The 26472-nt window shown below is 35.1% G+C and overlaps 1 protein-coding gene and 3 non-coding genes across 24 annotated transcripts; all 4 read left to right on the top strand.

The window, feature by feature from the left end:
* Positions 1-1652: 1652 nt before the first annotated feature.
* LOC105421258 (uncharacterized) lies at positions 1653-25912 on the top strand. 21 transcript variants are annotated; one of them, XR_016059082.1, is made up of 8 exons: positions 1653-1777; positions 1990-2076; positions 2236-2324; positions 16509-16538; positions 18069-18098; positions 23628-23694; positions 24730-24824; positions 25555-25912. XR_016059082.1 is itself a non-coding variant. In XM_020669635.2 (8 exons), exons 3-8 carry the CDS (start codon positions 2284-2286, stop codon positions 25640-25642), a joined length of 393 nt encoding a protein of 130 aa, XP_020525294.1. In that variant the 5' UTR covers positions 1653-1777; positions 1990-2076; positions 2236-2283; the 3' UTR covers positions 25643-25912. The 21 variants fall into 21 exon arrangements, 4 of the variants coding, with proteins under 4 accessions (XP_020525294.1, XP_020525298.1, XP_088727770.1 ...); XR_016059079.1 differs by having other exon boundaries at positions 23628-23717; XR_002281607.2 differs by having other exon boundaries at positions 18069-18129.
* Positions 8248-8343, top strand: LOC148781467 (small nucleolar RNA Z266). Its single transcript, XR_016060058.1, has one exon. It is a non-coding gene; the product is annotated as a small nucleolar RNA Z266 (small nucleolar RNA).
* Positions 15530-15625, top strand: LOC148781466 (small nucleolar RNA Z266). Its single transcript, XR_016060059.1, has one exon. It is a non-coding gene; the product is annotated as a small nucleolar RNA Z266 (small nucleolar RNA).
* LOC148781465 (small nucleolar RNA Z266) lies at positions 16967-17062 on the top strand. The gene has a single exon (XR_016060060.1). It is a non-coding gene; the product is annotated as a small nucleolar RNA Z266 (small nucleolar RNA).
* Positions 25913-26472: the final 560 nt, after the last annotated feature.

The raw sequence follows: 26472 nt of genomic DNA, 5'->3' as shown, positions 1-26472 counted from the left end.
TTTAGGGGTCGTTCGGATATCTGAGAATATATTGTCTATGAAATATATTACTAGCGTAATACATTACTACGTAATATATTACTTGCAGATAGATTGTTACTGTTTGGGTAGTATTTAGATGTAACTTGAGAAATACAAGGCTACTGTTTCGCTATGTTTGGAAGAAATATGGGAAATGCATTACCAACACTTGCATATAAACTATCATTTATTTTTATTTTTTGTCACAAAATTATACTGAAATGCGGAATTAAAGTCATCATTACATCATTCTAAAAAGATTTTATAATAATAACATCGTCACCATTCCAAAAAGATATTCTAATAATAATTTGTACCATTCTAAAGTCATAATCACACAATTTCTTACTTATTTTGCATGCCTTTGGCAGTTACATGGAATCACATGTCTTTTAACATGTTTAGACTTTGGTTTCAACGTGATAAATCATTGGAATAATATGATTGGAATACCATGCTTTTATTGTGATAAGCCTTATTATTATTATTTTTTATGGAAGTCTTTCAAATGTCTATCTATAGAACTTCAAATAAGCAATGAATTTATGATACCAAATTAAAAATCTTTATGGTACAAGTTAAAAAATGAGAAGATATTTGATTAGTAGAGTGGAAGATTTGGTAATTGCACTAAAAAAATTTGAGGTATTGGAGGAAACTAAAGACGTATCTTATTTCAATTGAGCTCTTACTAATATCTTATGAGGATTATGTTGAGTGAAGTTGGATTATGTTGAGTGAAGTTTTTTATTATAATTGTGTTGCGTAATTGTTAGGTGAAATTTTTTATTATAATTGTGTTGTGTAATTTTTCATGTTAAAGAGAACAAATATGTTAAGGAGGGAGGGAGAATGGAAAAAAAAATCTAGATTAGAGAAAGAGGGTTAAAGATAAAAAAACTAAAAAAGGGAAAAATATAAATAAGAAGAAATGGCTTAAAAAGGAAGCAAACCTGTTATTAAGCTTCACATTAGGTTCAAGAGAGACTCTCATGAGGGTTGAAAACAGAGGAAATGGGCTTAAAAAGAAGGAGCATCTATTCAACCGAGTAGAGACACGTGAAAGATTTTTTAAAGATTATCTGTCTAACAAGTAATAGGTTTTGGTTTAAAGATGAAGCAAACCAGTTATTAAGGTTCACATTAGGTTCAAGACGGGCTCTCATTAGGGTTCAAGAGAGGCTCTCATTAAGGTTCAAGAGAGAGGGGATGAGTTGAGAGAGAGAGGAGCACATAATCACAAGTTTACATTTTATTAAACTGGGATAGGGAGAGAGGCAAGCGAAAGATTTTTTTCAAAGATTATCCTTTAAAAGGAGATTTTTCAATCTTTTACAGCGTATAATGCATTTTATGATTTTTGAAAAAATCTTAAATAATTTTTTTTCATTTTCAACGAAAAAAAATTTCATGTTTTCTCATAATTGACTATCATAATAGATTTTCAGGTATCGAAATAGCCCTAAGGGTTGAACCATTTCTAAACTTTTGCCTTCACGTAAAGGAAAGCATTTTCTTGGAATTCAATTTGGGTAGGATATGATGTCAGAATGGTCTTTTAGCGTCTTTTGTAGGCATGGTAAAGCAAAACCCTCCACTATAAAATGCTATCATCGTCGGCGCCTTTCTCCGGAGAATTGCAGAGAGAGAAGATGCAGATCTTTGTGAAAACCCTAATGGGTAAGACTAACCCTAGAGGTCGAGAGCAGCGACACCATCGACAATCGACAATGTCAAGGCCAAGATCCAGGATAAGGTAGGTGCTCTCTCTCTCTATCTTAATCACCCACTAGGCCGATCCTATATCTTATCTCTTACATAATCTTTGGAAACCTACTTCTGTGACCTCTTCGCATTTTTTCTTTTTGAAAAACGAAAGTTGTTTTTTAACTCAAATACCTAATTTTTCCCCTTTGGATTATTATTATTTTTTTTAATATGAAAACCCTAAAAATTTGTGATAATCAGGGATTCCTCTGGACCAGCAGCGCTTGATCTTTGCTGGAAAACAGCTCGAGGATGGTCATACGCTCGCAGATTATAACATCCAGAAAGGTCGGCCTATAGTACACTATTTTGTCTTACTAACCCCTTTTGTTATTTTCATCATTTTACTACCTATTTCTCTTTGTCGTTTTTGTCATTTTTCTTTATTACGAGTCTATTTTTTTAAACATATTCTTCTAATGCTATTAATGTGAAAAATGATTGCAGAGTCTACTCTGCACCTTGTTCTAAGGCTTCGTGGGGTATCATTGAGCCATGCCGAGGAAGGACAACCAGGACAAGATGATTTTCCGGAAGTGAGTACATTTGATTCATATTGGTTTTTTAGTCTCTCATAAGAAATTTGAATTATCACAACGGAAATCAAGTTGATGTTATTGTGCTGTTTCATGTGTTATAATTTGTTGTGAACTGAACGATTATAATATGTCATCACTGGTTTTGGTGTTCTTCAACCATTTTTCCTACCTTTCATCCATTTTATATATTATGTGCTCATATTGGTGTTACTTATAGCTGTTAATGGTTTACAACTAAAGGTGAGCGTCCCAAGTTTAACACTCCATGATTGATTTTGCACCAACTAATTAAACAAGAAAATTGTAGGTAGATATAACTTGCAATCTGTTGTGGATATGAAATTCTTGTTTGACATTGAATGTTGTCATGTTTTTCTGATAAAATGCTTCGTGGATGTTGGGAATGGAGCTCAATGTGCTTCTTGTTGGTTTCAATTCGCGATGTTGGGGGATGTAATATGGACCTAGTCATTTTCATTAGTGACTAAGCATTGACTTAGTCATTTTCATTAGTGACTAGCATTTACCAAATATCCCCAATAACAAATCCATTCTTGACTTTGTCAGCTGGTTATTTTTGTTTCAGTTGATTTTCATGGGTGTTACATCAACAGGCATGTCCTCTAACACGAATTCTCTTTATTTTGTTCATTAGTTCTGTGGGGGAGATTCTTTAGGTTTAGAATTAGAAAGATGATTCAAGGAAACTAATTGCATGGATTTATTTTTTTCGTCTTGTTCGCCATTCCTATTCCATGATATGTAAAATCGTGATAGTTGTGAGCACCATCAACCAGGCACATGAGCTCATTTATTGGTTTCTCATCAGTGTTTTAAAAAGCGGACTGCCCAGCACCTGGGCGGCCGCATAGGCGGTCTAGAAGGCCTGGGCGATGCGCCTAGGCCTAGGCCGTCAAATTAGGCGGGATATCCCTGGGTGCCCTGCCTAGGTATTCGAGAACCTGCCCAAGGTCTACGCCCAGCGCCTAGGGGCGGAAATGCTCCTCGTTGAGCGCCTTTTTTGTTCATTTTTTTAATATTAAGGGGCAAAATTGTGGATTTTTGTCCAATATGAAGGTAATTAATTTCTCGTTGTAACTTCTTGAATGAAAAATGGTCGTTTTAATGGTATGCGCATACTTTAAAAAATAAGCGTAATACCACAGGAAAGTCTGACTCTTATTTTTTAAGAATGTTGACTTGGGACTCTAGAATGTAGGAATGGAGTTGGGCCCGGGTTGTTAGAGGGGCTGGAGCTTCAACACAACTTCTCACCCTCCATTCCCACTATTAACATATACTTTAGAATTTACAAACTTCGGCGAAATGGAAATTAAAACTTTTGACATGTCACATCACTTTTCTCTTTAAATATTATAAGACAAAGACTATATTTGCTTTATAGTGCAGAATGTTGGGTTGTCAAGAAGCAATATACTCATAGGATGATTATAGCTGAGATGAGGCTATTGAGATGAATGGGTGGCAAGATTATAATGGATAAAAATCAAAATAAATACATTCAGAAGAACTTAGAGGTGACCCCAATATGTGATAAGATGAGAGAGTCAACTTAGGCAGGCGGCTATGTGCAGCACATACCTGATACAACGCATGTTCGGAAGTATGTGTTAGTTCAATTGGAAGGCTAAAAAAGGTCAAGGGTAGTTCTAAAAGGACGTGGTTGAAAGTAGCAAGAAAAGATTCGGAGACTCATGACCTTTAATAGAGAAGAGTGGCAGACCAAGATTCATGTTCCCAACCTCTAATAGTTTGGGAAAAGACTGAGGGTGATGGTGATACCATTATTGTACTTTGGAAAATTGAAATATTTAAAATTTTAGAACCACAATATTACAAAATTTCGAGTTAGGGTTCCAAATGGAATTAGGTTCTCATATTAGGGCTTGGTTTTAAAATTAAAAAGTACGTAGGGAGTTAACTGTGTAAGAGAGAGAGATGAGGTTATAGACCTTGAAAAGGTTAATGGTGTAGATTGTAGACAGTAGCAAGAGAAACGCAAGAGGTGAAAGTGAGATTCAGGTCATTCAAATGGTTGGGGATTCCACAAAACCCTGTTCTCGAAGGTTTTGGAAATTTCGGTCTTGCATCGCTGAAAAACAACATAAATATATATGGAGAATTCTTAAACTGTCAGATGGAAAATCGGACGGTCGGGTTCCCACAAAATCCGAGAAAACTTTCCCCGACATTGACCACAGTAATTGGTATATTCTAAACCGTTTGATTTGATATTTGACGGTTCACTGCATTTTTCTTTTTTTGCATGAAATATGGATGGTTTATTCCCAAAGAACATATTAGGGTTTTTGTCTTTAAGGTCCTGTCCAACTTTGGCCCTTCAGCCTAGCCTACTCCCTCAGTATATATTATTTTCAGCGCTTTTTGGGGTTTAGGGTTTTGAATTTTTGTCTTCTCAAGCTCTTTCCTGTTTTCATTTTCTTCCATTTCACTGTCACTCTCTAGGGAAGAAATTTCTTATTTAATTTCCAAGTGAGCGCAATGGCATGGTCTCTTTGTTTCAATCTACTGAACAGATGTTATGTATAGTTGAATTTTGTACATTCATGTATTTGCTATTGATTGTAAACTTGCATTGATTTAGTTTTTTGGTAAGTGTAGAAAATGGCATTGATTTAGTTTTGAGGTAAATGCAGTAGTATGATCGCTTTTTGTTTTTATTTTTTTTTCAATAATTGGGCTGCTGTTATATGTTTTTATATTTGTACATTCCTATAATTGCTTTTCGTTGCAGATGCTTGGTCTCAGTTTAATTTTTCTTAACTTGTGCTTTGTTTATTGTAATATTGATCTATTTAATTATGCAGGCTTTGTTCATGTATATGAATTCATTATGTTTGTAAAATATCTTTTATATTTGTTTTTTGTACTTGATGCTTACTTAGTCCTATGTTACTTTATTATAACTTTGAATGTTTTCAAGATTTGAATATCTATTTGTTTTATTGATGTTCCTTTTTCGGTATTTTACCTTTATCGATGCACAACCCTTAAGATCGCCTTCCTGTGAATTGTGGAAGCGTGTCGAGTCATTGTTGTGCTACAATACCGCAAAGGTTTTTAGGGTTTCCTATGGCCTTTCTTCACCTTCTAATATAATTGCATCAACTTTCATCAAACATTATTCTTATTAGAATCTAAGCTTGGCATTTTTATGTTCTTGATTTTGTTTTTCATGGGATAAATTGTTATTCTTATGAGAAATTGAATCTTGGCATCTTATGCTTTTGGTTTGGGTTTTTATGAGATAATTTGTGCGAACTTAGTAATTTGCTGCATATGGAAGGTGAAGGACACTATGTTCTCTTGTTTTCTCATCTAAATTATAACGAAAGATAACTTGATTTTATTTTCCATAATGCTTATCGGTTACTATTACTTCTGATACTAGTATCATTAATTTGGAGTTAGAGTTTTGTTAGGATACTCCACTTACAGTGTATTCCTTCAACGTACTGAACATTGTTTGGAAACTCAATACCTTTGGTTTTTTGTATAAGAATTTTTTAAGTAAGGTTTGATTTTATGATCATGGGATGCAGTTGTTAGGCAACGTCCCTTGACACATTCTCTGTCCATTTATAATGATTGATGACGTCTAAATCAAGGCTCATGAGAGATCTATAACATCCATTTTAAATGAACGGCGGATATGTCAAGGGATGCAATCCAATAATTGCGTCCCTTGATGCACCAAACTCTTTCCTTTTCAAGAATCTCTTTTATGATCTGTAAAGGGTGGAACAAGTATTTTTAAAAGAGAACAATGATATTTTATTAGTTGTAGACAAATAATTAGTGTTTTCTCTAAGTGGTGTTATGCTCCATATGGATATTGTCTCGGTACGTATTGATGAGGGCATTTCAGCAATAATAAATACTTTTGTCTCTATCAAAAACTTATGCTTGATTATTTACTTGAAATTCCCTTAAAAAAATAGCTAGTTACATTGAGGAATAAGGGTATCAAATGTTCAAACATATTCAACACTTTGGGACACTTGATACCTGTATTCAATTTAAGTAATTTTTTGTGTATTTTTAATTAATTAATCAATGTTTTATCACAGTCCTCTTTTAAAATATCTATTTACTCCTTAGTAGTTATCTGATGTCTTTTTTTCTAAATAATTTTTACATTAAAAATGCAAGGCTAGTGGGGGTCTAATAAATGAATGTTTTGGTTAAGGGGATACTGTCTTAAGAATGCTAACACAATCTTTATTAATATCTTTGTTGTTACGTATTGGTCAGGCTTGAATTCATGGTGCAGTCTTTCACCTTGTGTTAGAACTCAATTTGGGCTCGTTCGGCCTTAATTAGTGTTAACTAATCTGCCCTTCTTGTAATGTTATTTTTTCTTGTGAGTTGAGGCATGCAAAGTGATTTTTAGGTCATAGGCCCCTAGGTGACTTCTTATTGTCTATTGCCTTAAGTAATAGACTTGTAATAGGATTTTCTTCCAACAAGCTAGAGCAAGCAAAGCGTTAGCTTTCAAAATGGCTTGATTTTTGTTGATTAGTTATGTTTATTATGCCAATTGCCCCCTTCCTACAACAGAATGTTCCTCACAAGATTAAGGGCATGCATATCATTATTTTGGCTGCCTATAGGCAATTTTCTCGTGATCTATCTCGAGTAGAGTTGGAATTAAAGAAGACTTGGTCTGCCTTGATTGGTGATTTTCTAACGCTTTACCTGTTTTGGGACATTCTGTTGTGAGTACAGGCATCATTGTCTCGTTTGACCCACGAGCATGGGCTACTTCTGATAGTCTTACCACCATATGTGGTGTACTTTGAAGAGGGTTTGACAGGCTTTGATTAGTGATGACCATGATGCCTTTACTTATGGGAGGATTCTACGTTTACGAGTATGTCCTTCATGACTCTTGTGGTCTACTGCCTTATGCAGTAGGCTGTGCGGTGGTGGCTGGGCCCATCTTGGTTCGTGATGACTAGTTGCCCCTACTTGCGGCAAGATTTCATCCCACGATTTAGGTCATGCAAAGCGCTTGTTGGGGTCTTAAGCCTCTAGTGACTTCTTGTGGTTAACTTCTAACTTTTCTATTTAGTTTAATCTGTCTTGGTTTGTGACTTCAATTATAAGCCTGCAAGAATTATAAGCCTACTTGCAGTAGGGCTTTCCTTCCATGACTAGTAGCGTACAAAGTGCCTGTTTGGGCTTGGGCCATTGGACAACTTGGTGTGGTCTGCTTAGCTTACGATGTAGACCATGAGACGAGCTTTGGCTGCATTGATTAGTGATGACTATGATAACCTTAATTGTGGCAGGGTTATCCTCTAAAGAGTGGGTTATTCAAAGTGCCCGTTCAAGCTTAGGCGCTCCGGCTATTTTTTTGTCATATTGCCTTACTTGTAGATTTTGAGTTGGGCTTGGCCCAGCTTGAGTTATAATGGCTTTTGTTGATGTAATTGTCATCAAAGCTATCGTATGATGCTTGTTTGCCCTTCTCTTTGTGTCCTCTCTCTCTCTCTCTCTCTCTCCCCCCCCCCCCCCCCCCCCCTTTCCCTCCCTCCTTGGTGGGTGCATTTTCCTTTTTGTTTCTTGACAAGTAGTTCTTGGTGGGTCTATTTTCCTTTTATTAATACTATTGTGTCATGTGATGCTTGTGCTAGTTTAAACCATGAATGATTGTGTGGTTCCTTTATACTAGTAGCTTTCTTTGGAAGCTTGGTTTTTTTTAAAATATACAACTCAATGCACATCTTTTGAATTCAGAATATGAGCGACCCTGTGTACATCCTATTTTATAATAATCTCATTGAAATTTGCCTTAATTTTAGAATTTTGGTTTTTGGTGCTATTTGAAAAATCGGTTTTATTAACTGGTGGTGTAGTTTTCAATGATGTTGGAATGTGGCAAGAGTGATGAACCAATTAGATGTATGAAAAGAATTGTTCTTTCATGAACTGAGTTTTTGAGGCATTGTAATTCTCTGACTTGCCACTTCTATAAATTGACAATAGCCTTGATCATTGGATGTGAAATTGGGTGGCTGCAATTATTTCATTGACGAAGCTCAAACTTCAAAAGAAATTTCCTTGAACTTTGTGACACATCCAAGTTATCAAATTTCACATCAAATGGTTGTAAGGAATTGTGTTGTAAGGAATTGTGATCACCTTGTATAAAAGGTAAATTGTATGCAATCCCTTTGTTATATTTTTTGTTATTACAAAAATACTTTTTAGTTTCTGTTATTACGGATATATCCGTTTTTTTTAACATTTTTTTTTTAAAAAAAAGATAGAATTGTTCGTTTTGGTTTTTCAAAAATCAAAATTCAAGAAGTTTTGGTTTTTGAAAAATTGATTTTTATTGAGTAATTCAGCCGTGTTCATGTCATGTTAAAAAAAAGAAATAATAAAAAATAAGGTGTATATATATATATATAGATAATACGATACCTACTTCTGTCACTTTTACTCAAATAGCGTATCAGTAGAAGCATGCTGGCCTCTTCAAGAGGTTTTGGTAACAAATCTCATGTATTCCACAAGGGGGTTTATTTTTTATTTATTTTTTAATAAAATAAAAAAATCCATTTTTTATTGAAATATTTAATCTCGTAGTTGAATTGATTTTTCCGTTATCAGTCATGTCTCTACACTTTCATGTAAGTGTTTCAATCCTGCCATATGTACTAATTTTTTCAACAAAAAATTGATGTTTTTTATTTTATTAAAAAGCAAAAGAATAAGCCGCATAATGGAATCGGCGGGATTTGATATCAAAACCTCATGAAGAGGTTCGTATGTTTTTTAGAAGTTTCAGGTTTAGGAAGGGTATCTTCAACTTCTGGTGGTATGGGGATATTGTACTCGATTATCAGCTGATCAAACGCTTCTTCTATATCATCCTTTTCAATTTTTTCGCTGTTTGGTTCCTGAGCTAGCTCTAGTATTTGAACTCTTGATTTCAAAGCTATCAATTCAGTTCTTACTTCATTAATCTCATATCTAAGTTCAGATATTGAAGGTTCTTTTTCTATATGAGATTTATTTTGTACTCGTTTTAAAATATCATGAAAGCTATAGTCTTCTTTTGTAGGGACAAGAGAAGATTTTGAGCCTTTTGATGTGGTTTTTGACATATTTATATATTTTACTAAGGCTTCTCTTCTAGCTTCAGGATCTATTATTTGGTCAATAAGATCTGTGATTAAATCTTTTTCTTTTGTAAGGGTATTAATATTCAAACCATTCATATCTATTATTGCTTTGTAATAATTACATTGGCAATTATCCTTTTCTTTTTCTAATTCCTGTTCATAATCAGAATCCGAATCGGAGCTACTAAAAATGATATCTTCATCATTGATTTCTCCAATTAGCATTCCTTCTTTTGATTCAAAAGAGTCTGTCGTTTCAGTTTCAATTTGGAGTATCTCAAATAATTGTTTTTTGATATGGTCATCCAATTCTAATGAATTAATCTTCTTTTGGACTCTGCACTTGTTTTTATAATGGCCAACTTTGCCACAGTTGTAACAAACAGGAATCTTCCTCTTTCTTTTGTATTTGAAGGATGGTTTGTCTTATAGAATTTTTTTGGAGAATTTATCTTTGGTCTTTTGGTAAGGTTTAAACTTCCTTCTCTTGACCGTATCATGTTTTCTTTTGTGAAAAGGCTTTGACGGGGGTAAACTGTTGAATCCAAATTGTTCACAAAAGTCTCCTAGCTCTTTCCTCCCCGTTATTCTTTGTTTGTCTAATTGTCTTCTAAGTTTGAGGTCTGTACACAAAGCTAGACCTTCAGCACAAATTTCTGTTGATCATTCACCTAGGGTATACAAAGAATAAGGAATGAGCCCCCCATGTTTGTTCTTGAGCCTGCTTTTGACTTTTTTGGCAAAGAGATGTGGTAAACCAGCAATAAATTTTTCTTTCCTGTGATCTGATTTACTGTCTTCTCTGGACAGTAGGCTTGAGAAGAATACGTCTTTATACCATTTGTAGTGAGAGAGTGTTGGGCATCTAAGGTTGGATAATAAATCCTCAGATCTTGTTGCTAGTAGAGCAGTACTTCCGATAAAATGAAGGGTTATAGTATAAATTAATGTATTTACCGCATCCCCTTCTTGAACTATATTTTCTTGGCCATCCTCTCGTTTGACTATCCATTGTTTTGTAGCATTTAATAGTTGATTTTTTGAATCTTCTTCCATATGAAAATCCCACCAACCTCTTAGCCAACCAGTGAATCCACAAATTATTGCTTTGGCTATCTCATGATTCTGATTTCCACTTGCTTTGTAGGTAGTGGCGTACATAGTCATGTGTTTCATGAGATCTAAGATTTGATTTTCTGCCATACCATCAATATTTCAGTTCACTATGGATTTTCCCGAGTAAGAAACTGAGGGTGATATCAGATCTTCTTCTATCTGTAGATCTACTGGGGTAGGTCAAGGATAGTACATTCGGGTTTGGGATACAGGTCTCACTTTTTTGCCATAATCAATCCTATTTGTTTCTAACCTTTCGATTTTAAAAGCTTCCACCATTTCTTCAATCTCTTCATCAGGTGCCTTTTCAAGGACCTGAACCTCTCCTTTTTGAGTTTTAGAGATTTGAGCCTTATCATTAATATTCAACTTTTTCAATCTTTTGACCAGCTCATCAATTAATTCACTATTCTTCTCTTTTTTTTTTATTCCCTACAGGCTGAATTTCCCTGTTTCAATAGTTGGAGGAGGTTTGAATAGGATGGCTTCTTTTCTCTTTTCCAAGCTTTTGGGTTCAGGAGTTGGTTTCAATTTGCTTATGGCATTTTCTATTCGGGTAGTTTGTTTTCCTAATGTCTGAAGAAAAGTATTTGTATAATTATTTTGTTCAATAATATGAGGTATTCTATCGATTTTGGCCATACTTTGATCAGTTTCCTTAGGTCCTAGTTTTAGAGTTGAAGCTCTAATCTCAACATTTTCTCCTAACTTTTCCATAGTGAGTCTTTTACTAACCTCAGGGGGATGTATAGACTCAATCGTCTCACCTTTAGAGGTTTGGAAAGTTTGGAAAGATTTTTCTACCATATTTACCTCAAATTTTGGGATTTTGATATTATAATCTTTTGCTATATATTTTAACCATTTGAAGAATTTTACGGTTGCCTTATGTTTTAACATGAATTTGTTGAATTTGAAATGAAAGGCATCTCTAAGGGTTTTTTAAATTCCTTTAAAAACCATTCCCTTATTAACCTATTTTCTTCAGAGTAAAAATCCTTTTTAATCCATTCTTTGTCAATTGTAAATTCTTCCTTTTGATTTACATTGACTTCAAATTCTGAATCTGAAGGAGTTGGTTCCTGTTCTTCTATTTCAGAAGAACCTGGAGTTTCAACTCTATAAACGGGTTGTTGAACCTGGTTTGAGGTTCTATTCAATCTTTCGATGACAATCCGTCTATGAGAAGATAATCTTTCATGTTCAGATTGTGGGACCGAAGAAGTGGAACTTCTTGGAGGATCCTTGAGACTGGATTCAGCTATTCTAAGTGTGGTTTTCCTGGAGGATGGAAATCTAATTTCTATTTCCCCATCAGAATATTCAATTTTTTGTTCAGGCTCTTTGTTTTCTAGAGGTTTAATTTGGGCTTCTGATTGCAAAGACCATCTTTCAGGTAATTTTACCTGTGACCATGCAATAGACTTGGGTATTACAAGGTTTGATTTTTCCATGTTTGTTTGGAAAAATATTGTTTGACCTTTAGAGTCTTCTCTGGTAATATCAAAATGAAATTCATATCCCCTTCTCCACCTCCAAAAATGGATATTTCCGATTATGTGACCCTTCTTCAGCAACAACACCCATCTATGACCAAAGACGAGCTTAAGCTCAAAATCTGGGAAGCTCTTGAAGTCACTGAAGACAACATGTCTACCCAAAGTGAAGACCCTAAACACTATACTCCCCTAAATGAAGACGATTGTTATGGCATTAAATTTCCTTCAACATGAAGAAATTTCGAGGGGCAAGCACGAACCCAAAATGGGTTGAGGTTCTGCCCTTTTATAGACTTTTGCGGATTTCAAATGTTTGGAATCCGCTACAGTGTCTGTCAGTGGCTACAGTATCCGTCCACGTGTCCTTCTACAGTTTGACGGCTGTTGGTGGCTACAGTATCCGTTCACGTGTCCTGCTACAGTTTGTCGGCTATTGGTGTCTACAGTATCCGTGCACGTGTCCTACTACCTTTTAGTGATGGTGATAGGTTGTCGGTGATCGTGATATTATTTTGTCGGTGATGATGACGGGTTGCTTTTGTCGGTAGTGTCGGGTATGCTTTGTTTCGGGTTGCTTTCGTCGGTTTGCTTTTGTCTTTAGTGTCGGTGATGCTTTGTTTTGGGGCATGGAGATGCTTTGTTTTGGGTTCGTGCTTGCCCCCGAAATTTCTTCATGTTGAAGGAAATTTGATGCCATAACAATCGTCTTCATTTAGGGGAATATAGTCTTCAGGGTCTTCACTTTGGGTAGACATGTTGTCTTCAATGACTTCAAGAGCTTCCCAGATTTTGAGCTTAAGCTCGTCTTTGGTCACAGATGGGTGTTGTTGCTGAAGAAGGGTCACATAATAGGAAATATCCATTTTTGGAGGTGGAGAAGGGGATATGAATTTCATTTTGATATTATTAGGAGTTAAAGAATCATTTTTGTAACTATCCCACCATTTAATGGCAATTTGGCGGTGTAATTCTGGGATATAATCATAATGGTCCATGTCATCTAATGAGATCTGATATTCTCATTTTAGAATCCATGGGATTTGATATAGGGCCATAAGATATATATGAAAGTTTCTTTTTGGAACTTTTCTTATTAAAATTAGAGAATTTTCTCTGAGAAATTTGAAGTTCTGATGGAAGTATCTGGTCTGTGGATTCCCATATGGAGAACCAATTTTTAAACCAGTTGGGGAAATCATTTGGGTCAGTTATTATAAACTGTATGTACCAACTGTGGGAATTTTTCATATTTTGGTACGCGAAGACTTCATCCCAAGCCTTCATATATTCATAATAATGGTTGGATCTGATTTTAAATTCTTTTGCTTTGAGAAACCTGGGTTTTAAAGGGTCCAGTCCCCATTCTTTGTAGGTAATAATCTTTTTAATTTGAAATTTTGATTAGGCTATTTCATTGTCATTGTTTCTTGAGTGATGGACTATAAAAACTGATTCAGTTTCTATGAGAATACACTCATACTATTCTCTGGTTTTTTCTCCATTATTTGGATGCATATGGTGCTTGAGGTATAAGGCAGCTATCTCAGTCGGATGTTTGGACTGATGTTCATTTTCAATGACCAGCAATGGAATATAAGTTGTGTCTATATATATTGATTTTGCATTAGGAGTTTGAGTGCATATTGGATTTTGAGAGGGGGACAGGTCAATGTCCTGAATTTGTTTTCTTATTAGGGACTTTGGTGTTGAAGGGGATGTCAGGGATAAGCTTGGGTTAGGAACTATGTCCAATGCTTGATTTTGGGATTGCTTGCCTCGTTTGTCCTCCCTGCAGAAATTCTCGAGTCAAGAAGTCAGACAGATAATTATGTTTACCATTAATATGTTCAATTGTAAATTCGAAAGCAAAAAGAATACCTTGCCATCTTGCAAAAATTTGTTTAAGCAAGAGATTTTTTACATCTTTTTGGAGGATGTCTTTAGCTGCTTTGCAATTTGTCCTTAAAAGGAATGATTGATTGAGTAAATCACTTTGGAATTTAGTAATGGCATGGGCTATTGCAAGTACTTCTTTTTTTACTGTGGAATAATTCTGTTGAGCGGGGTTCCAGGTTTTAGATATAAACCGAACCAATTGTTCTTGGTTATTCACCTTTTGTTTGAGGATAGCACCAAAACCTTGTAGTTTATTTTTTAAAAAAGTTACTTTTATAATATTTTAATCATTTAGTAAGGGTAACTTTGTAATTATCACTACAAGCTAAGGGGTACTTTTGTCATCTCTATACGGGATAAATTTGAATTTTTTACTAAATGACAAGGGCACTCTAAAAATGAAGTATCAGGACATTAACTTCAAAAATGCCATTGTACTTTTGTAAAAATTTCAAATTTGTTATTGTTTAATGGTTAACTTACCTATTAAAATAATTTTTTAAATAAAAAGTAATTATCTTTTTGATAAATACACCCATCACAACCCCCTCAAAATGCAAAAGTTAAAGTTAGAAGGGGTTGTGATGGGTGTATTTATCAAAAAGATCATTACTTTTTATTTAAAAAATTATTTTAATAGGTCATGCCCCTACTTGTGGCAAGATTTCATCCCACGATTTAGGTCATGCAAAGCGCTTGTTGGGGTTTTAGGCCTCGAGTGACTTCTTGTGGTGTACTTAACTTCTAACCTTTCTAGTTAGTGTGATCTGTCTTGGTTTGACTTCTTGTGGTTTACTTAACTTCTAACTTTTCTATTTAGTATGATTTGTCTTGGTTTGTGATTTCAATTATAAGTAGGGCTTTCCTTCCATGATTAGGAGCGTGCAAAGTGCCTGTTTGGGCTTGGGCCATCGGACAACTTGGTGTGGCCTGCATAGCTTACGCTGTAGACCATGAGACAGGCTTAGGCTGCATTGATTAGTGATGACTATGATAACCTTAATTGTCGCAGGGTTATCCTCTAAGGAGTGGGGTATTCAAAGTACACGTCTGAGCTTAGGTGCTCGGGCTATTTTTTTGTCATACTGCCTTACTGGTAGATTTTGAGGTGGGCTTGGCCCATCTTGAGTTATAATGCCTTTTGTTGATGTAATTGTCATCAAAGGTATTGTATGATACTTGTTTGCCCTTCTCTTGGTGTCCTCTCTCTCTCTCCCCCTCTCCTTGGTGGGTGCATTTTACTTTTATTAAGACTATTGTGTCATGTGATGCTTGTGATGGTTTAAACCATGAATGATTGTGTGGTTCCTTGATACTAGTAGCTTTCTTTGGAAGCTTGGTTGTTTTGAAAATATACAACTCAATGCACATCTTTTTGAATTCAGAATATGAGCGTACATCGTATTTTATAATAATCTCATTGAAATTTGTTTGAATTTTAGAATTTTGGTTTTTGGTGCTTTCTGAAAAATCAGTTTTGATAACTAGTGGTACAGCTTTCAATGATGCTGGAATGTGGCAAGAGTGATGAACCAATTAGATGTATGAAAAGAATTGTTCTTTCATGAACTGAACTTTTGAGGCATTATAATACTCTGACTAGCCACTTCCTTTGGCTATAAATTGACATGTATATTATCCATTATTTTTACATTTATTGCCTCCCTTGTAAAAGATTGTTTTCCTTGTATCTTGACTCTCAATACATAGCTTTTTAGTTTTCATCACTATCTCGATAACGGTTACATTGCGCTTTCCAGCTTTGTTGTATTGGTTTGTATTTAAAGGTTTACCAGAAACCACTTTTTACATGAGCATTGTTGCTCAATGTATTTGGAAGGATAGATGACTCTCTAATCCAATGCTGTTATTGTATGAAGCCAACTTTCTTGCTTGAAACTTTCTTATGCTTCTAAACACGTAGAAAGATGATGAATTTCTGTTCCGTGTTGTGCATTTGTTGGGTGAGGAGTCTTTGAGAGATTTATCATGCAAAAACATGGACATTATTTAGGTATGAAGGTGCATTAATTATTTGATTGTAAGCAGTGGTGCCTTAAATGGGCCAGGTAAAGTTTTAAGAGTGTAAGCAGTGGTAATGATGGAAGTGAAACTTTGGGATGGTTCAAATTGCATGGGTGATAATGTTGGATATTTGGTAAATAATAATACTCAATCATGGTTGAATTTTAGTGAGCTGTAACCCTGGATGGTGAAATTACAATTTCAGTAATGTTACATTGTGTGGTGGTTCTGAATGGTAGTTAATGGCCACTATGAATTTATCAGCAAATAAACCACGTTTATGAACAGAAATTTGAACTTTGAGATAATGTCTGTGTTTTGACATTCTTTTTTTAGTTTTTTAAAATTGTTAACTTCCATTTTGACTTTTTTATGACATTCTTACTCTTGTTGAAGGCTGTGTGATATATGTGCCTTATTTTTAATATTTTTATATATTTATTGATGGCTCATTGGTATGTTTGTAGGTGGTGGCTGCAAGAGTCACTTACCCGCTGGTAAGGATAGGATAGCCCAGTAATATTAATATTGCAACACAAGTACGAAATGTATCCATCCTTATGGTTTCGATATGGATTTGGTGTTTTTGAATGCATACGGTCCAGCCAAAGATTGGATTTTACTATTTATTTTTTCTTATCCTTTTACTGGTACTGGCCTTAACTTTTTTGTACTAGATTTCTATGAGGTTCTTTTCATTGTTTTTAATGGCAGTGATAACTTTTTTGTACTAGATTTCTTTGGAAGCTTGGTGGTTTTGAAAATATACAACTCAATGCACATCATTTTGAATTCAGAATATGAGCGTACATCCTATTTTATAATAATCTCATTGAAATTTGTTTGAATTTTAGAATTTTGGTTTTTGGTGCTTTCTGAAAAATCGGTTTTGATAACTAGTGGTGCAGTTTTCATTGATACTGGAATGTGGTAAGAGTGATGAACCAATTAGATGTATGAAAAGAATTGTTCTTTCATGAACAGAATTTTTGAGGCATTATAACACTTTGACTAGCCACTTGCTTTGGCTATAAATTGACATGTATATTATCTTGATCCTCTGCTAGTTGGCTTCTTTCCATTATTTTTACATTGTTTCCCTTGTATCTTGACTCTCAATACGTAGCTTTTTAGTTTTCATAATTATCTCGATAACTGTCCCAATTCGTTTGTATTTAAAGGTTTGCCAGAAACCACTTTTTACATATTGAATGGTTGCTATCATGTCACTGGATAGTATCTTGTCGAAATTATATTGTTCATTCCTAATGCTACTTATATTTATGCTTTTCTTGGCTCATTGGGTCTGAGCATTGTTACCCAATGTATTTGGAAGGATAGATGACTCTCTGGTCCAATGCTGTTATTGTATTAAGCCAACTTTCTTGCTTGAAAGTTTCTTATGCTTCTGAACACGTAGTAAGAAGATGAATTTATGTTCCAAGTTGTGCATTTGCTGGGTGAGGAGTCCTTGGGAGATATATCATGCAAAAACATGAACATTAAGATGATGAATTTCTGTTCCTTGTTGTGCATTTGTTGGGTGAGGAATCCTTGGGAGATTTATCATGCAAAAACATGGACATTATTTAGGTATGAAGGTGCATTAATCATAAGCAGTGGTGCATTAAATGCGCCAGGTAAATTTCAAAGTGTAAATGGTAAAGATGGAAGTGTAACTTTGGGATGGTTCAAATTGCATAGGTGATAATGTTAGATATTTGATAAATAATAATACTCAATCATGGTTGAATTTTAGCGAGCTATAACCCTTTCTTAATGGTAGTTAAGGGCCATTATAAATTTACGAGCAAGTAAACCATGTTTATGAACAGAAATTTGAAACTTGAGATAATGTCTTTCTGTTTTGACATTTTTTTTAGTTTTTTAAAATTGCTGACTTCCATTTTGAAATTGTTACGACATTATTACTCTTGTTGAAGAGTGTGTAATATATATGTGTAATATATATGCCTTACTTTTTATATTTTTATTTATTTATTGATGGCTCATGGATATGTTTGTAGGTGGTGGCGGCAAGAGTCACTAACCAGCCGGTAAGGATAGCCCAGTAATATTGCAACACAAGTACGAAATCTATCGATCCTTAATTTTTGGTTGGACCGTATGGATTCAAAAACACTAAACCCTAAACCCTAAACAAAACTCTTTAACTCTAAATTAATGATACTAGTATCAGAAGTAATAGTAACCGATAAACATTATGGAAAATAAAATCAAGTTATCTTTCGTTATACTTTAGATGAGAAAACAAGAAAACATAGTGTCCTTCACCTTCCATATGCAGCAAATTACTAAGTTCACACAAATTATCTCTTGAAAAACCAAACCAAAAGCATAAGATGCCAATATTCAATTTCTCATAAGAATAATAATTTATCCCATGAAAAACAAAATCAAGAACATAAAAATGGCAAGCTTAGATTCTAATAGGAATAATGTTTGATAAAAGTTGATGCAATCATTTTAGAAGGTGAAGAAAGGCCATAAGAAACCCTAAGAACCTTTACAGTATTCTAGCACAACAATGACTCGACACGCTTCCACAATTCACAGGAAGGTGATCTTAAGGTGCATCGATAAAGGCAAAATATCGAAAAAGGAACATCAATAAAACAAATAGATATTCTTGAAAATATTCAAAGTTATATAAGAAAGTAACAAAGGACTAAATAAGCATCAAGTACATAAGACAAATATAAAAGATAGTTTGCAAACATAATGAATTCATATACACGAACAAAGCCTGCATAATTAAATAGATCAATATTACAATAAACAAAGCACAAGTTATGCAGAAGCTATAATTAAAATGGATAAATGTCCAATAACACAAACTTATATACACTAAAAATTTAGAAATGAAGATAATAGATTTGGAAAATAAATAAGTAAATAAAATAAAAACTACAAGAATCACACTTTAGTAAAAACACAAAATTTGCATTTTACAAATGACTTATACAAATCCTCCATCGTTAGAATTCAGAAGGTATAATTAAAATGGATAAATGTCCAATTACACAAACTTATATACACTAAAAATTTAGAAATGAAGATAATAGATTTGGAAAATAAATAAGTAAATAAATAAAAACTACAGGAATCACACTTTAGTAAAAACACAAAATTTGCATTTTACAAATGACTTATACAAATCCACCATCGTTAGAAATCAGAAGGTATAATTAAAATGGATATATGTCCAAGAACACAAACTTATATACATTAAAAATTTAGAAATGAGGATACTAGATTTGGAAAATAAATAAGTGAATAAAATAAAAACTACAGAAATCACACTTTAGTAAAAACACAAAATTTGCATTTTACAAATGACTTATACAAATCCACCATCGTTAGAAATCAGAAGGTATAATCAAAATGGATAACTGTCCAATAACACAAACTTCTATACACTAAAAATTTAGAAATGAGGATAACAGATTTGAAAAATAAATAAGTAAATAAAATAAAAACTACAGGAATCACACTTTAGTAAAAACACAAAATTTGCATTTTACAAATGTCTTATACAAATCCACCATCGCTAGAAATCAATATGATTAATTTATTGCAGACAAAATAAGAAAAATTAAACTGAGACCAAGCATCTGCAACGAAAAGCAATTACAAGAATGTACAAATATAAAAACATATAATAGCGGCCCAATTATTGAAAAAAAATAAAAACAAAAAGTTATCATACTACTACACTTACCTCAAAACTAAATCAATGCAATTTTCTGCACTTACCTCAAAACTAAATCAATCAATGCAAGTTTACAATCAATAGCAAATACATGAATGTACAAAATTCAAATATACATAACTTCTGTTCAATGGATTGAAGCTCCAGCCCCTCTAACAACCCGGGCCTAACTGCATTCCCACATTCTAGAATGGAGATCAAATCAGACGAAATTTGGTGCAGAATGATCATGACAATATCCTCTTTAATTTGTGATCAAAATGAGGACTCAGAACATCATGGATCGCACTGCATTGGTGGTCGAAGTTTATAGATTTAGCCAGATTTTTGCCCCTCCATGAAAAATTTGTTTCAAGACGATCAATGGGCATCAAAATGTTCGTGACGGATCAAGCATCGATTCTACGACGATCGATCGCCCGAATCACCATCGTAAGGGTTCGAAAAAGCTCTCGAAGTCTAGCAATGACAAGAGGCCCCTCAGGGAGGGATGATTTTGTCATTTGGTCAAAAATCAAATGGGTATTTTGGTCATTATGCCCAAAAACGGGATTTTATTTTAATTCATTTAACATGTAATTTTCAGCAATTTGGATTAATTTTGAGCATTCCACCCATGTTTGGTGGTTGTTCTACATAAACATGTTTAGGTCATTTGTACAGGGGCTTGATCATTTTTTAATGAAATTGAGGCATTAAGCTCATGTTTTGCTTCTAACTCCTAGATTAAGTGGTGAGGAGAGAGAAAGCTTTTAGAAAGAGAAACTACCCTTAGCCCATACACCCTAGCCTACACCATAGCCCCTACATCCAAGTCTAGACCCTATACCACCCTAGTTCATACATCCTAGCCTACCCCATGATCCATACACACCAACCTTGACCCACGTCTAGCCCCCTCTCTCTCTCATGTGTAAGCAAGGGGTCTAAAGGTGGAGCACCTAGACTTGGTCACACCCCACACCTATTCTTTCCCCTCTCTCCTTCTTTCTCTCTCTACCCCGTTCTTTCTGCACAACAACCCGAAGCCACAGCTACTTACAGCTCCTCTCTCTCTCTCTGTGCACTCCTTCACTGTGTACGGAGCCGCAGCAAAACCTGCAGGGACGGAGCTGCAGCAGCTCTGTCTCTGCATCTCCGTTCCTGCAGCTCCGTCCTTGCTATCTCTGCAGCTCTATCTCTACAGCTCCGTCCCTGCAACTCCATCTCTGCAGCCCTGTCCCTGCAGCTCTGTCTCTGCAGCCCCATCCTTGCAGCCCCATCCTTGCCGCTCCATGTCTGCAACTCCATTCCTGTAGCTCCATCCATGCAGTTCCGTCTCTACAGCTATGTCCCAGCTCCGTCTCTTTCTCTCTGCGCTCTTTCGTTGCGTATGGAACTGCAGCAAAACCTGCAGCTGGCACCCTGTGGCTCCACTCTCATCTTTTTGCCTCTTTTGTACTCACACGTGTGTCCGAACCGTCGCGCGGACACGAACCTTTCTTGTCATTTTTCCTCACTCTCTCTTGTATACCGATAGTATCTCTTAACCACTATGTGTTGGACTTAGTGCTCTTTAGAGCCATTTTAAGAGTTTTAACACTCCGATTACCACTCCAACTTCCACTCCATACAGTTGAGTTGAGTTATCAGAGGCATATATGCTCTCGCCCTCACTCACTCCGTTGGAGTCATCTTGAGTTGGTAGTCATGAGAGTTCCAACTCTTTTGTTGCTCTGATTGTCGAGTCTTGTAACGCTCAGATGGGTAAGAGAATGTCAGTCCCCCCTCTTCTTCATTCCTTCTTTGCCAGCCAACCCCCATTCGTGTGAACCATCATAGTGGAGTGCCATTTGAACTCATACTGCAAGTTTCGAGATAAAAGGACGAGATGATGTGTTGAAATTTGAGGAGAGTTCGTGTCCAAACCGTGCTGGCAGATAGCCGGAGGGCTGCGTAATTATTTTAAGAGGGCGACTGCTCGGGCATATCTCCGAACCCCCAAACGACGAGGTAGGCGCCTAAACGCATCCTTGTCGATAAAATTTCTCTTGTTGTTGGTTCCTATCCGCATTAAGAAGAGCACATGTGCACGCTTAATACACCAAGGCATGTGGCCCCTTCGCGGTTGTTTGAGAGAGTTTTCTCCGGACTGACACACTGTCGAGCGCGAAATGAAGATCAAGCCTTGACCAACTGTGAGTATGAAAGAGGCAAAAACATGAGGGTGGGGCTGCAGGTGACGGAGCCGCAGGTGATAGAGCCACAGGTTTTGCTGCAGTTCCGTACACAGAGAAAGAGCGCAGAGAGAAAGAGATGGAGTTGCAGAGACAGAGTTGTAGGTATGGAGCTGTAGAGATGGAGCTGCAGGGACGGAGCTGTAGGGACAGGGCTGCACCAACGTCGAAAGATTGGTGGTTTGTGATGATGAAGACTGGGAAGAGGTGTTTGCATATTTTTTATGCTCTAGTCACATCACCATAACCATGCTGACAAGTAAATTAAATGAATCAATCTCATGTCATTGTATTTTGCTAACACCTTTGATGCAAGTAATTAATTTCTAATTGTTTATTATCTCAATCTCAAGTTGATGCCAGGAAGCGTTGAATTTGTTTTGAAACTGGTCAACCTTAGAATTGGTCGCTATACTTTTTCTCTTAGTTCTCCTCTAGTTATGTAAAGTCACAATAGTTGTACCTGATAAACCTTGTAAACTTAATGAATAGAGGGCTTTGTATTAGAATTTTGTTCCTTTTAGCTTGTTAGATTGCAAGTCCAATGTAGCATTTGATTGGTCTTCTATTCACCATATGTCCTCTGAATTTTGTCCCGTTGTGGTCAAGTGTAACTCTCTTATTCTATGGTATGGTTGCTTGTCTAATGCTTACTTCATCCTCGACACTATTTGCTAATGTAGGAGCTGGATCACCTGGCAGAGTGGGTTATGGCAATGTTCTTTAATGTCAATTAACATATTCTTGAAATAGGCCTCATAAGATCTGTTTATTGTTGTTATATTAATGTCAATAAACAATAATGTTTATTATTGTTGAGTTTTCTTAAAAAATCTCTACTAGTGACTGAGTGCAAAAGATATGAGTAAGAGATATCTCAAACATTAGATGATCTCTCATGTTGCCTTTTCTTTACCTCACCAAATCATGGGGTAGATTCTATCTTGGCTGGAGGATTTTCACAAAGCGTGTGACTGATAGATTTATTTAAAGAATAATAACTTTTTCAGACCACAGTGGAGACTTATGATGCATGTAGATTTATTGCATTGGAGAATTATGATGCATGTAGATTTTTTGCATTTGGGTTTATGCAAGGAGGATTTATCAGGAGATTAAACACTTTTGATTGCGAGATCTATTTATTTGGTTTCTATTCACCTTGAATTTGGTCAATTTTAGTTAGTTCATATTTATGTCTCTTCTTGTCAGTTTTTTTTATTTCTTGTGTGTTCTTTTGGTGTGGGGGGGGGGGGGGGAAGGGTGTGTGTGTATGAGAGAGAGAGAGAGAGCGAGAGAGAGAGAGATTCATAGATGATATGAATTGCATCCCAAGACACGGATATTTTAGTTGACTTGGGATTTGATTCCTGCCCATAATCTGATGGCAAACTGCTAATAGAACATTTGTGAGAATGAAACATTGGGATTAGTTATTATATTTAACAGGGACCACAATAGTATAAATAGCCTTTGAATATGGAAAATGAGACTTTATGTATTGTTTGTTGCCTTTCGCTGGTTGCATTGTAGATATTTATTGTTTGTTTTATTAAACAAGATGGTGTCTCAGTTATCCTTATCGTTAAATCAATGTAATTTTTTGTTGGTGGTAAAGCTGGGATTTACCCTTGCAGCACTTGCTCATGTTTCGCACAATTCCATGCCAGACAAAAAGAACAATAAGTTATGCCACGAGTGGAGGTCTGGCTGTTCAACCATTGCAGGCATATTTTCAGCTCTTTTGTAGGAGGCTTGGTTGCTTGTTGTACAGAGACTATTTTATATTGTTATTAGATATTTTTTATCCCCTTAAGCTAGATGGATATCCAAATAATTGATGAAAGCTCAGTTTGTGAAATTTGGGAATTTTCCATGTGTTGTACTCTCTGGTGGTATTTGCCACTATAATCAATCTTGTAACCATTTCTCACCATTTCCTCTTATTCTTTCCATCTTACTATAGATGTAATTAAAGCACCACATTCATTATACATTCTCTCAAATCTATACTTTTCAACACTTTTATCTCATTATTCCCATGTCCTTATCCCCAATAGCTAGAGCAAACCATATCCATATTCTTGATATTACTTTGTAACTATGCAAGCCTCTCTCTCTCTCTCTCTCTCTTACACACCGACACACACATGCACGTGCACATGCGCACAAACATAATGAAAAATAACTGTTGATATCCCATGAAACAAGTATTAAGCATAATTACATGTAGAACATTTGCTCTTAGTTTTTTTAATTAAGTATTTATATTGAAAAAGTATACAAAGAGACTATTTACTTTTTATACAAGGAGGTCAAAATCACTCATACCCCTTAGATCTCAAATTGGATGGTTGTAGGAGTGTCATTAGATAAACTCAAACTTCAAAAAAAATTTCTCGGACTTTGTGACACATCCTAAAGCATCAAATTTGATATCCAATATGTAAGAATAATTTGTGACCTCCTTATACAAAAAGTAAATGGTCTCTTTGTATACATTCCCAAGAGCACTTGCTCCTTGCATGATCAATAAGGTATGCTGATATCAATTAATAATTTGACTTGGGCATATGTGTCGTCTATTTTGTCTAAATATGCATAGGAATTTTCAATTTTTAAATACTTGTTATTCTCATGCTTTAATGAGTGAACAGATTATATGATTATATTACCTAATTTGACTTTTTTTTCCATATACCCCTGGCAAAATAACTAATCTTGAATTTTTTGCATCAGGAACATGCATGCTTTAGTATTTCATCCCCATCATCATGCATGGAAGATATATCTCTTTTCCTGAAGTACATCAACCTCTTTGCAGCTTTTGATATGTGAGCAACATTTTCCTCTTAGTTCACTTGTGTTCTTTTTCTCATTTATATTTTGCCATCTTGCTTCAATTCGATTGCATACTGCAATATTAAAGTAGTACTACAATAATTTTTTTCGTAACCTTCTTCTTCTTCTTTCTTCTTTTTTTTTTTTTTTTTTCTATGTAGGCCTTCCCTTATAGCTATCTTACACTGTTTGCTTCTATTTACTTGGTATCTTCTCAACTATAAGAAATTTTAGGATAACATCGTTTTAGTATAAAATATTCCATTTAAGAATTCATTGAATGACCTTTTACTATTGTAAAAAAGATTGATAGACTCCTTGAATGACTTTTGAAGTATTCTTTTATGGATATATTTTCCTTTATTCTATCTGCATATTTTTCTTTTGAAATGCTTTCACTAATATGCTTTGTTTTGTGCAAAAATAAATAACATGTGAGCTCTCTCTCTCTCTCTCTGGACACACACTTGGAATGGAATATTGGTAAATGACTGTTTTGTTTTGTATGCATTAGAAAATCTTATTAATATTCAAACTAATATCCATAATTTTTTACTAACAGTTGTGATCATGGGTAATGAACGTCAATTAAAGGCATTCATGTTATATTTTTCATTTTTGGTTATCAAAAATTGCAGTTACATGTTACTTGAATTTATACATTGGATTAAACATGGTTTTTCATTGCTCAAAATTGATTATCGTGTTTCATCTCACTTCCAGGGTTATGTACAACAAAAGGAAATGGAAAGTTCGCACAACATCAAGCTCTTATCCACTAGGGTTATGTACAACAAACGGAAATGGATAGTTCACACAACATAAAGCTATTGTCCACTCCTCTTGTAGTCCTTTGTCATTGCACAGAGAAATTTGTAATGGACAAGTCTTGAAGGACACTTCAATATTGATGTTCCTGTTGCTTGCTATCATTCCTTGCTACATTGTTTAGTGCAGTTTTGGGTTTGGTTATGATGGGTTTGAAATTGAATTACCTACAAGTACCTTCATCAACTTGTATTCTCAAGATGGAAAGCACTATTTATTTATTTTTTTATGATATCATAAGTATTATGTGAAATTTGGTGATTTTCCTAATGTTTTAGATAGGTAATGGATCTCTCTACGGCAAACCATCACATGCTTTAGTGTGGCAGTATAGTGCATTTTGCTCTGCAATATACGTGCAACGCATAAGCAAAATTTAAACCCAACTACATTTTGTGTTGCACGTGTATTGCAGAAGCAAAATGCACTGTATTTATGCCTTGAAGGATGCAAATGTAGATATGCATCTCCAATGCATAAACTACCACTATGTACTTTGAATGTTTTAGTGTTAACTGGTAATGTTGAATAGTGGAACTAACTAGCCAAGTAACACTCAATGGCAGAAAAGCCTTGCCATCATTTAAAATGCATGATCAGAGTGTATTATGATGTAAGAAAATGTGTTACAAAGAGGGTAGAAGTCTATGCCCTATAGTATAAATCCAATGGCACAAATTAGAGAATTAGAATAAAACAAGTCGTTTACGCGCTGGAAATTTTCTTAATAAGAATAGGGATTGTATAGAAGGAGACTATTTACCTTTGATATAAGATGGTTATAATTATTTATAACCATTTGATGTGAAATTT

Source organism: Amborella trichopoda, chromosome 7 (assembly GCF_054954075.1).
Source record: "Amborella trichopoda isolate Santa Cruz 75 chromosome 7, AtrichopodaSantaCruz75HAP2 v2.0, whole genome shotgun sequence".
Lineage (NCBI taxonomy): Eukaryota > Viridiplantae > Streptophyta > Magnoliopsida > Amborellales > Amborellaceae > Amborella > Amborella trichopoda.
Note: the sequence above shows the minus strand (reverse complement) of the source record. Positions and strands in the feature narration are given on the sequence as shown.

Excerpts from the sequence above, each read along its gene's own strand:
- LOC105421258 (XM_020669631.2), top strand. The coding sequence starts at position 22,070 with ATGGAGTTGCAGAGACAGAGTTGTAGGTATGGAGCTGTAGAGATGGAG. Across the intron at positions 22,198-23,608 it reads ATGATGAAGACTGGGAAGAG|CTGGGATTTACCCTTGCAGC; the intron begins GTGTTTGCATAT and ends TTGGTGGTAAAG. Across the intron at positions 24,825-25,554 it reads CTCTTTGCAGCTTTTGATAT|GGTTATGTACAACAAAAGGA; the intron begins GTGAGCAACATT and ends TCTCACTTCCAG.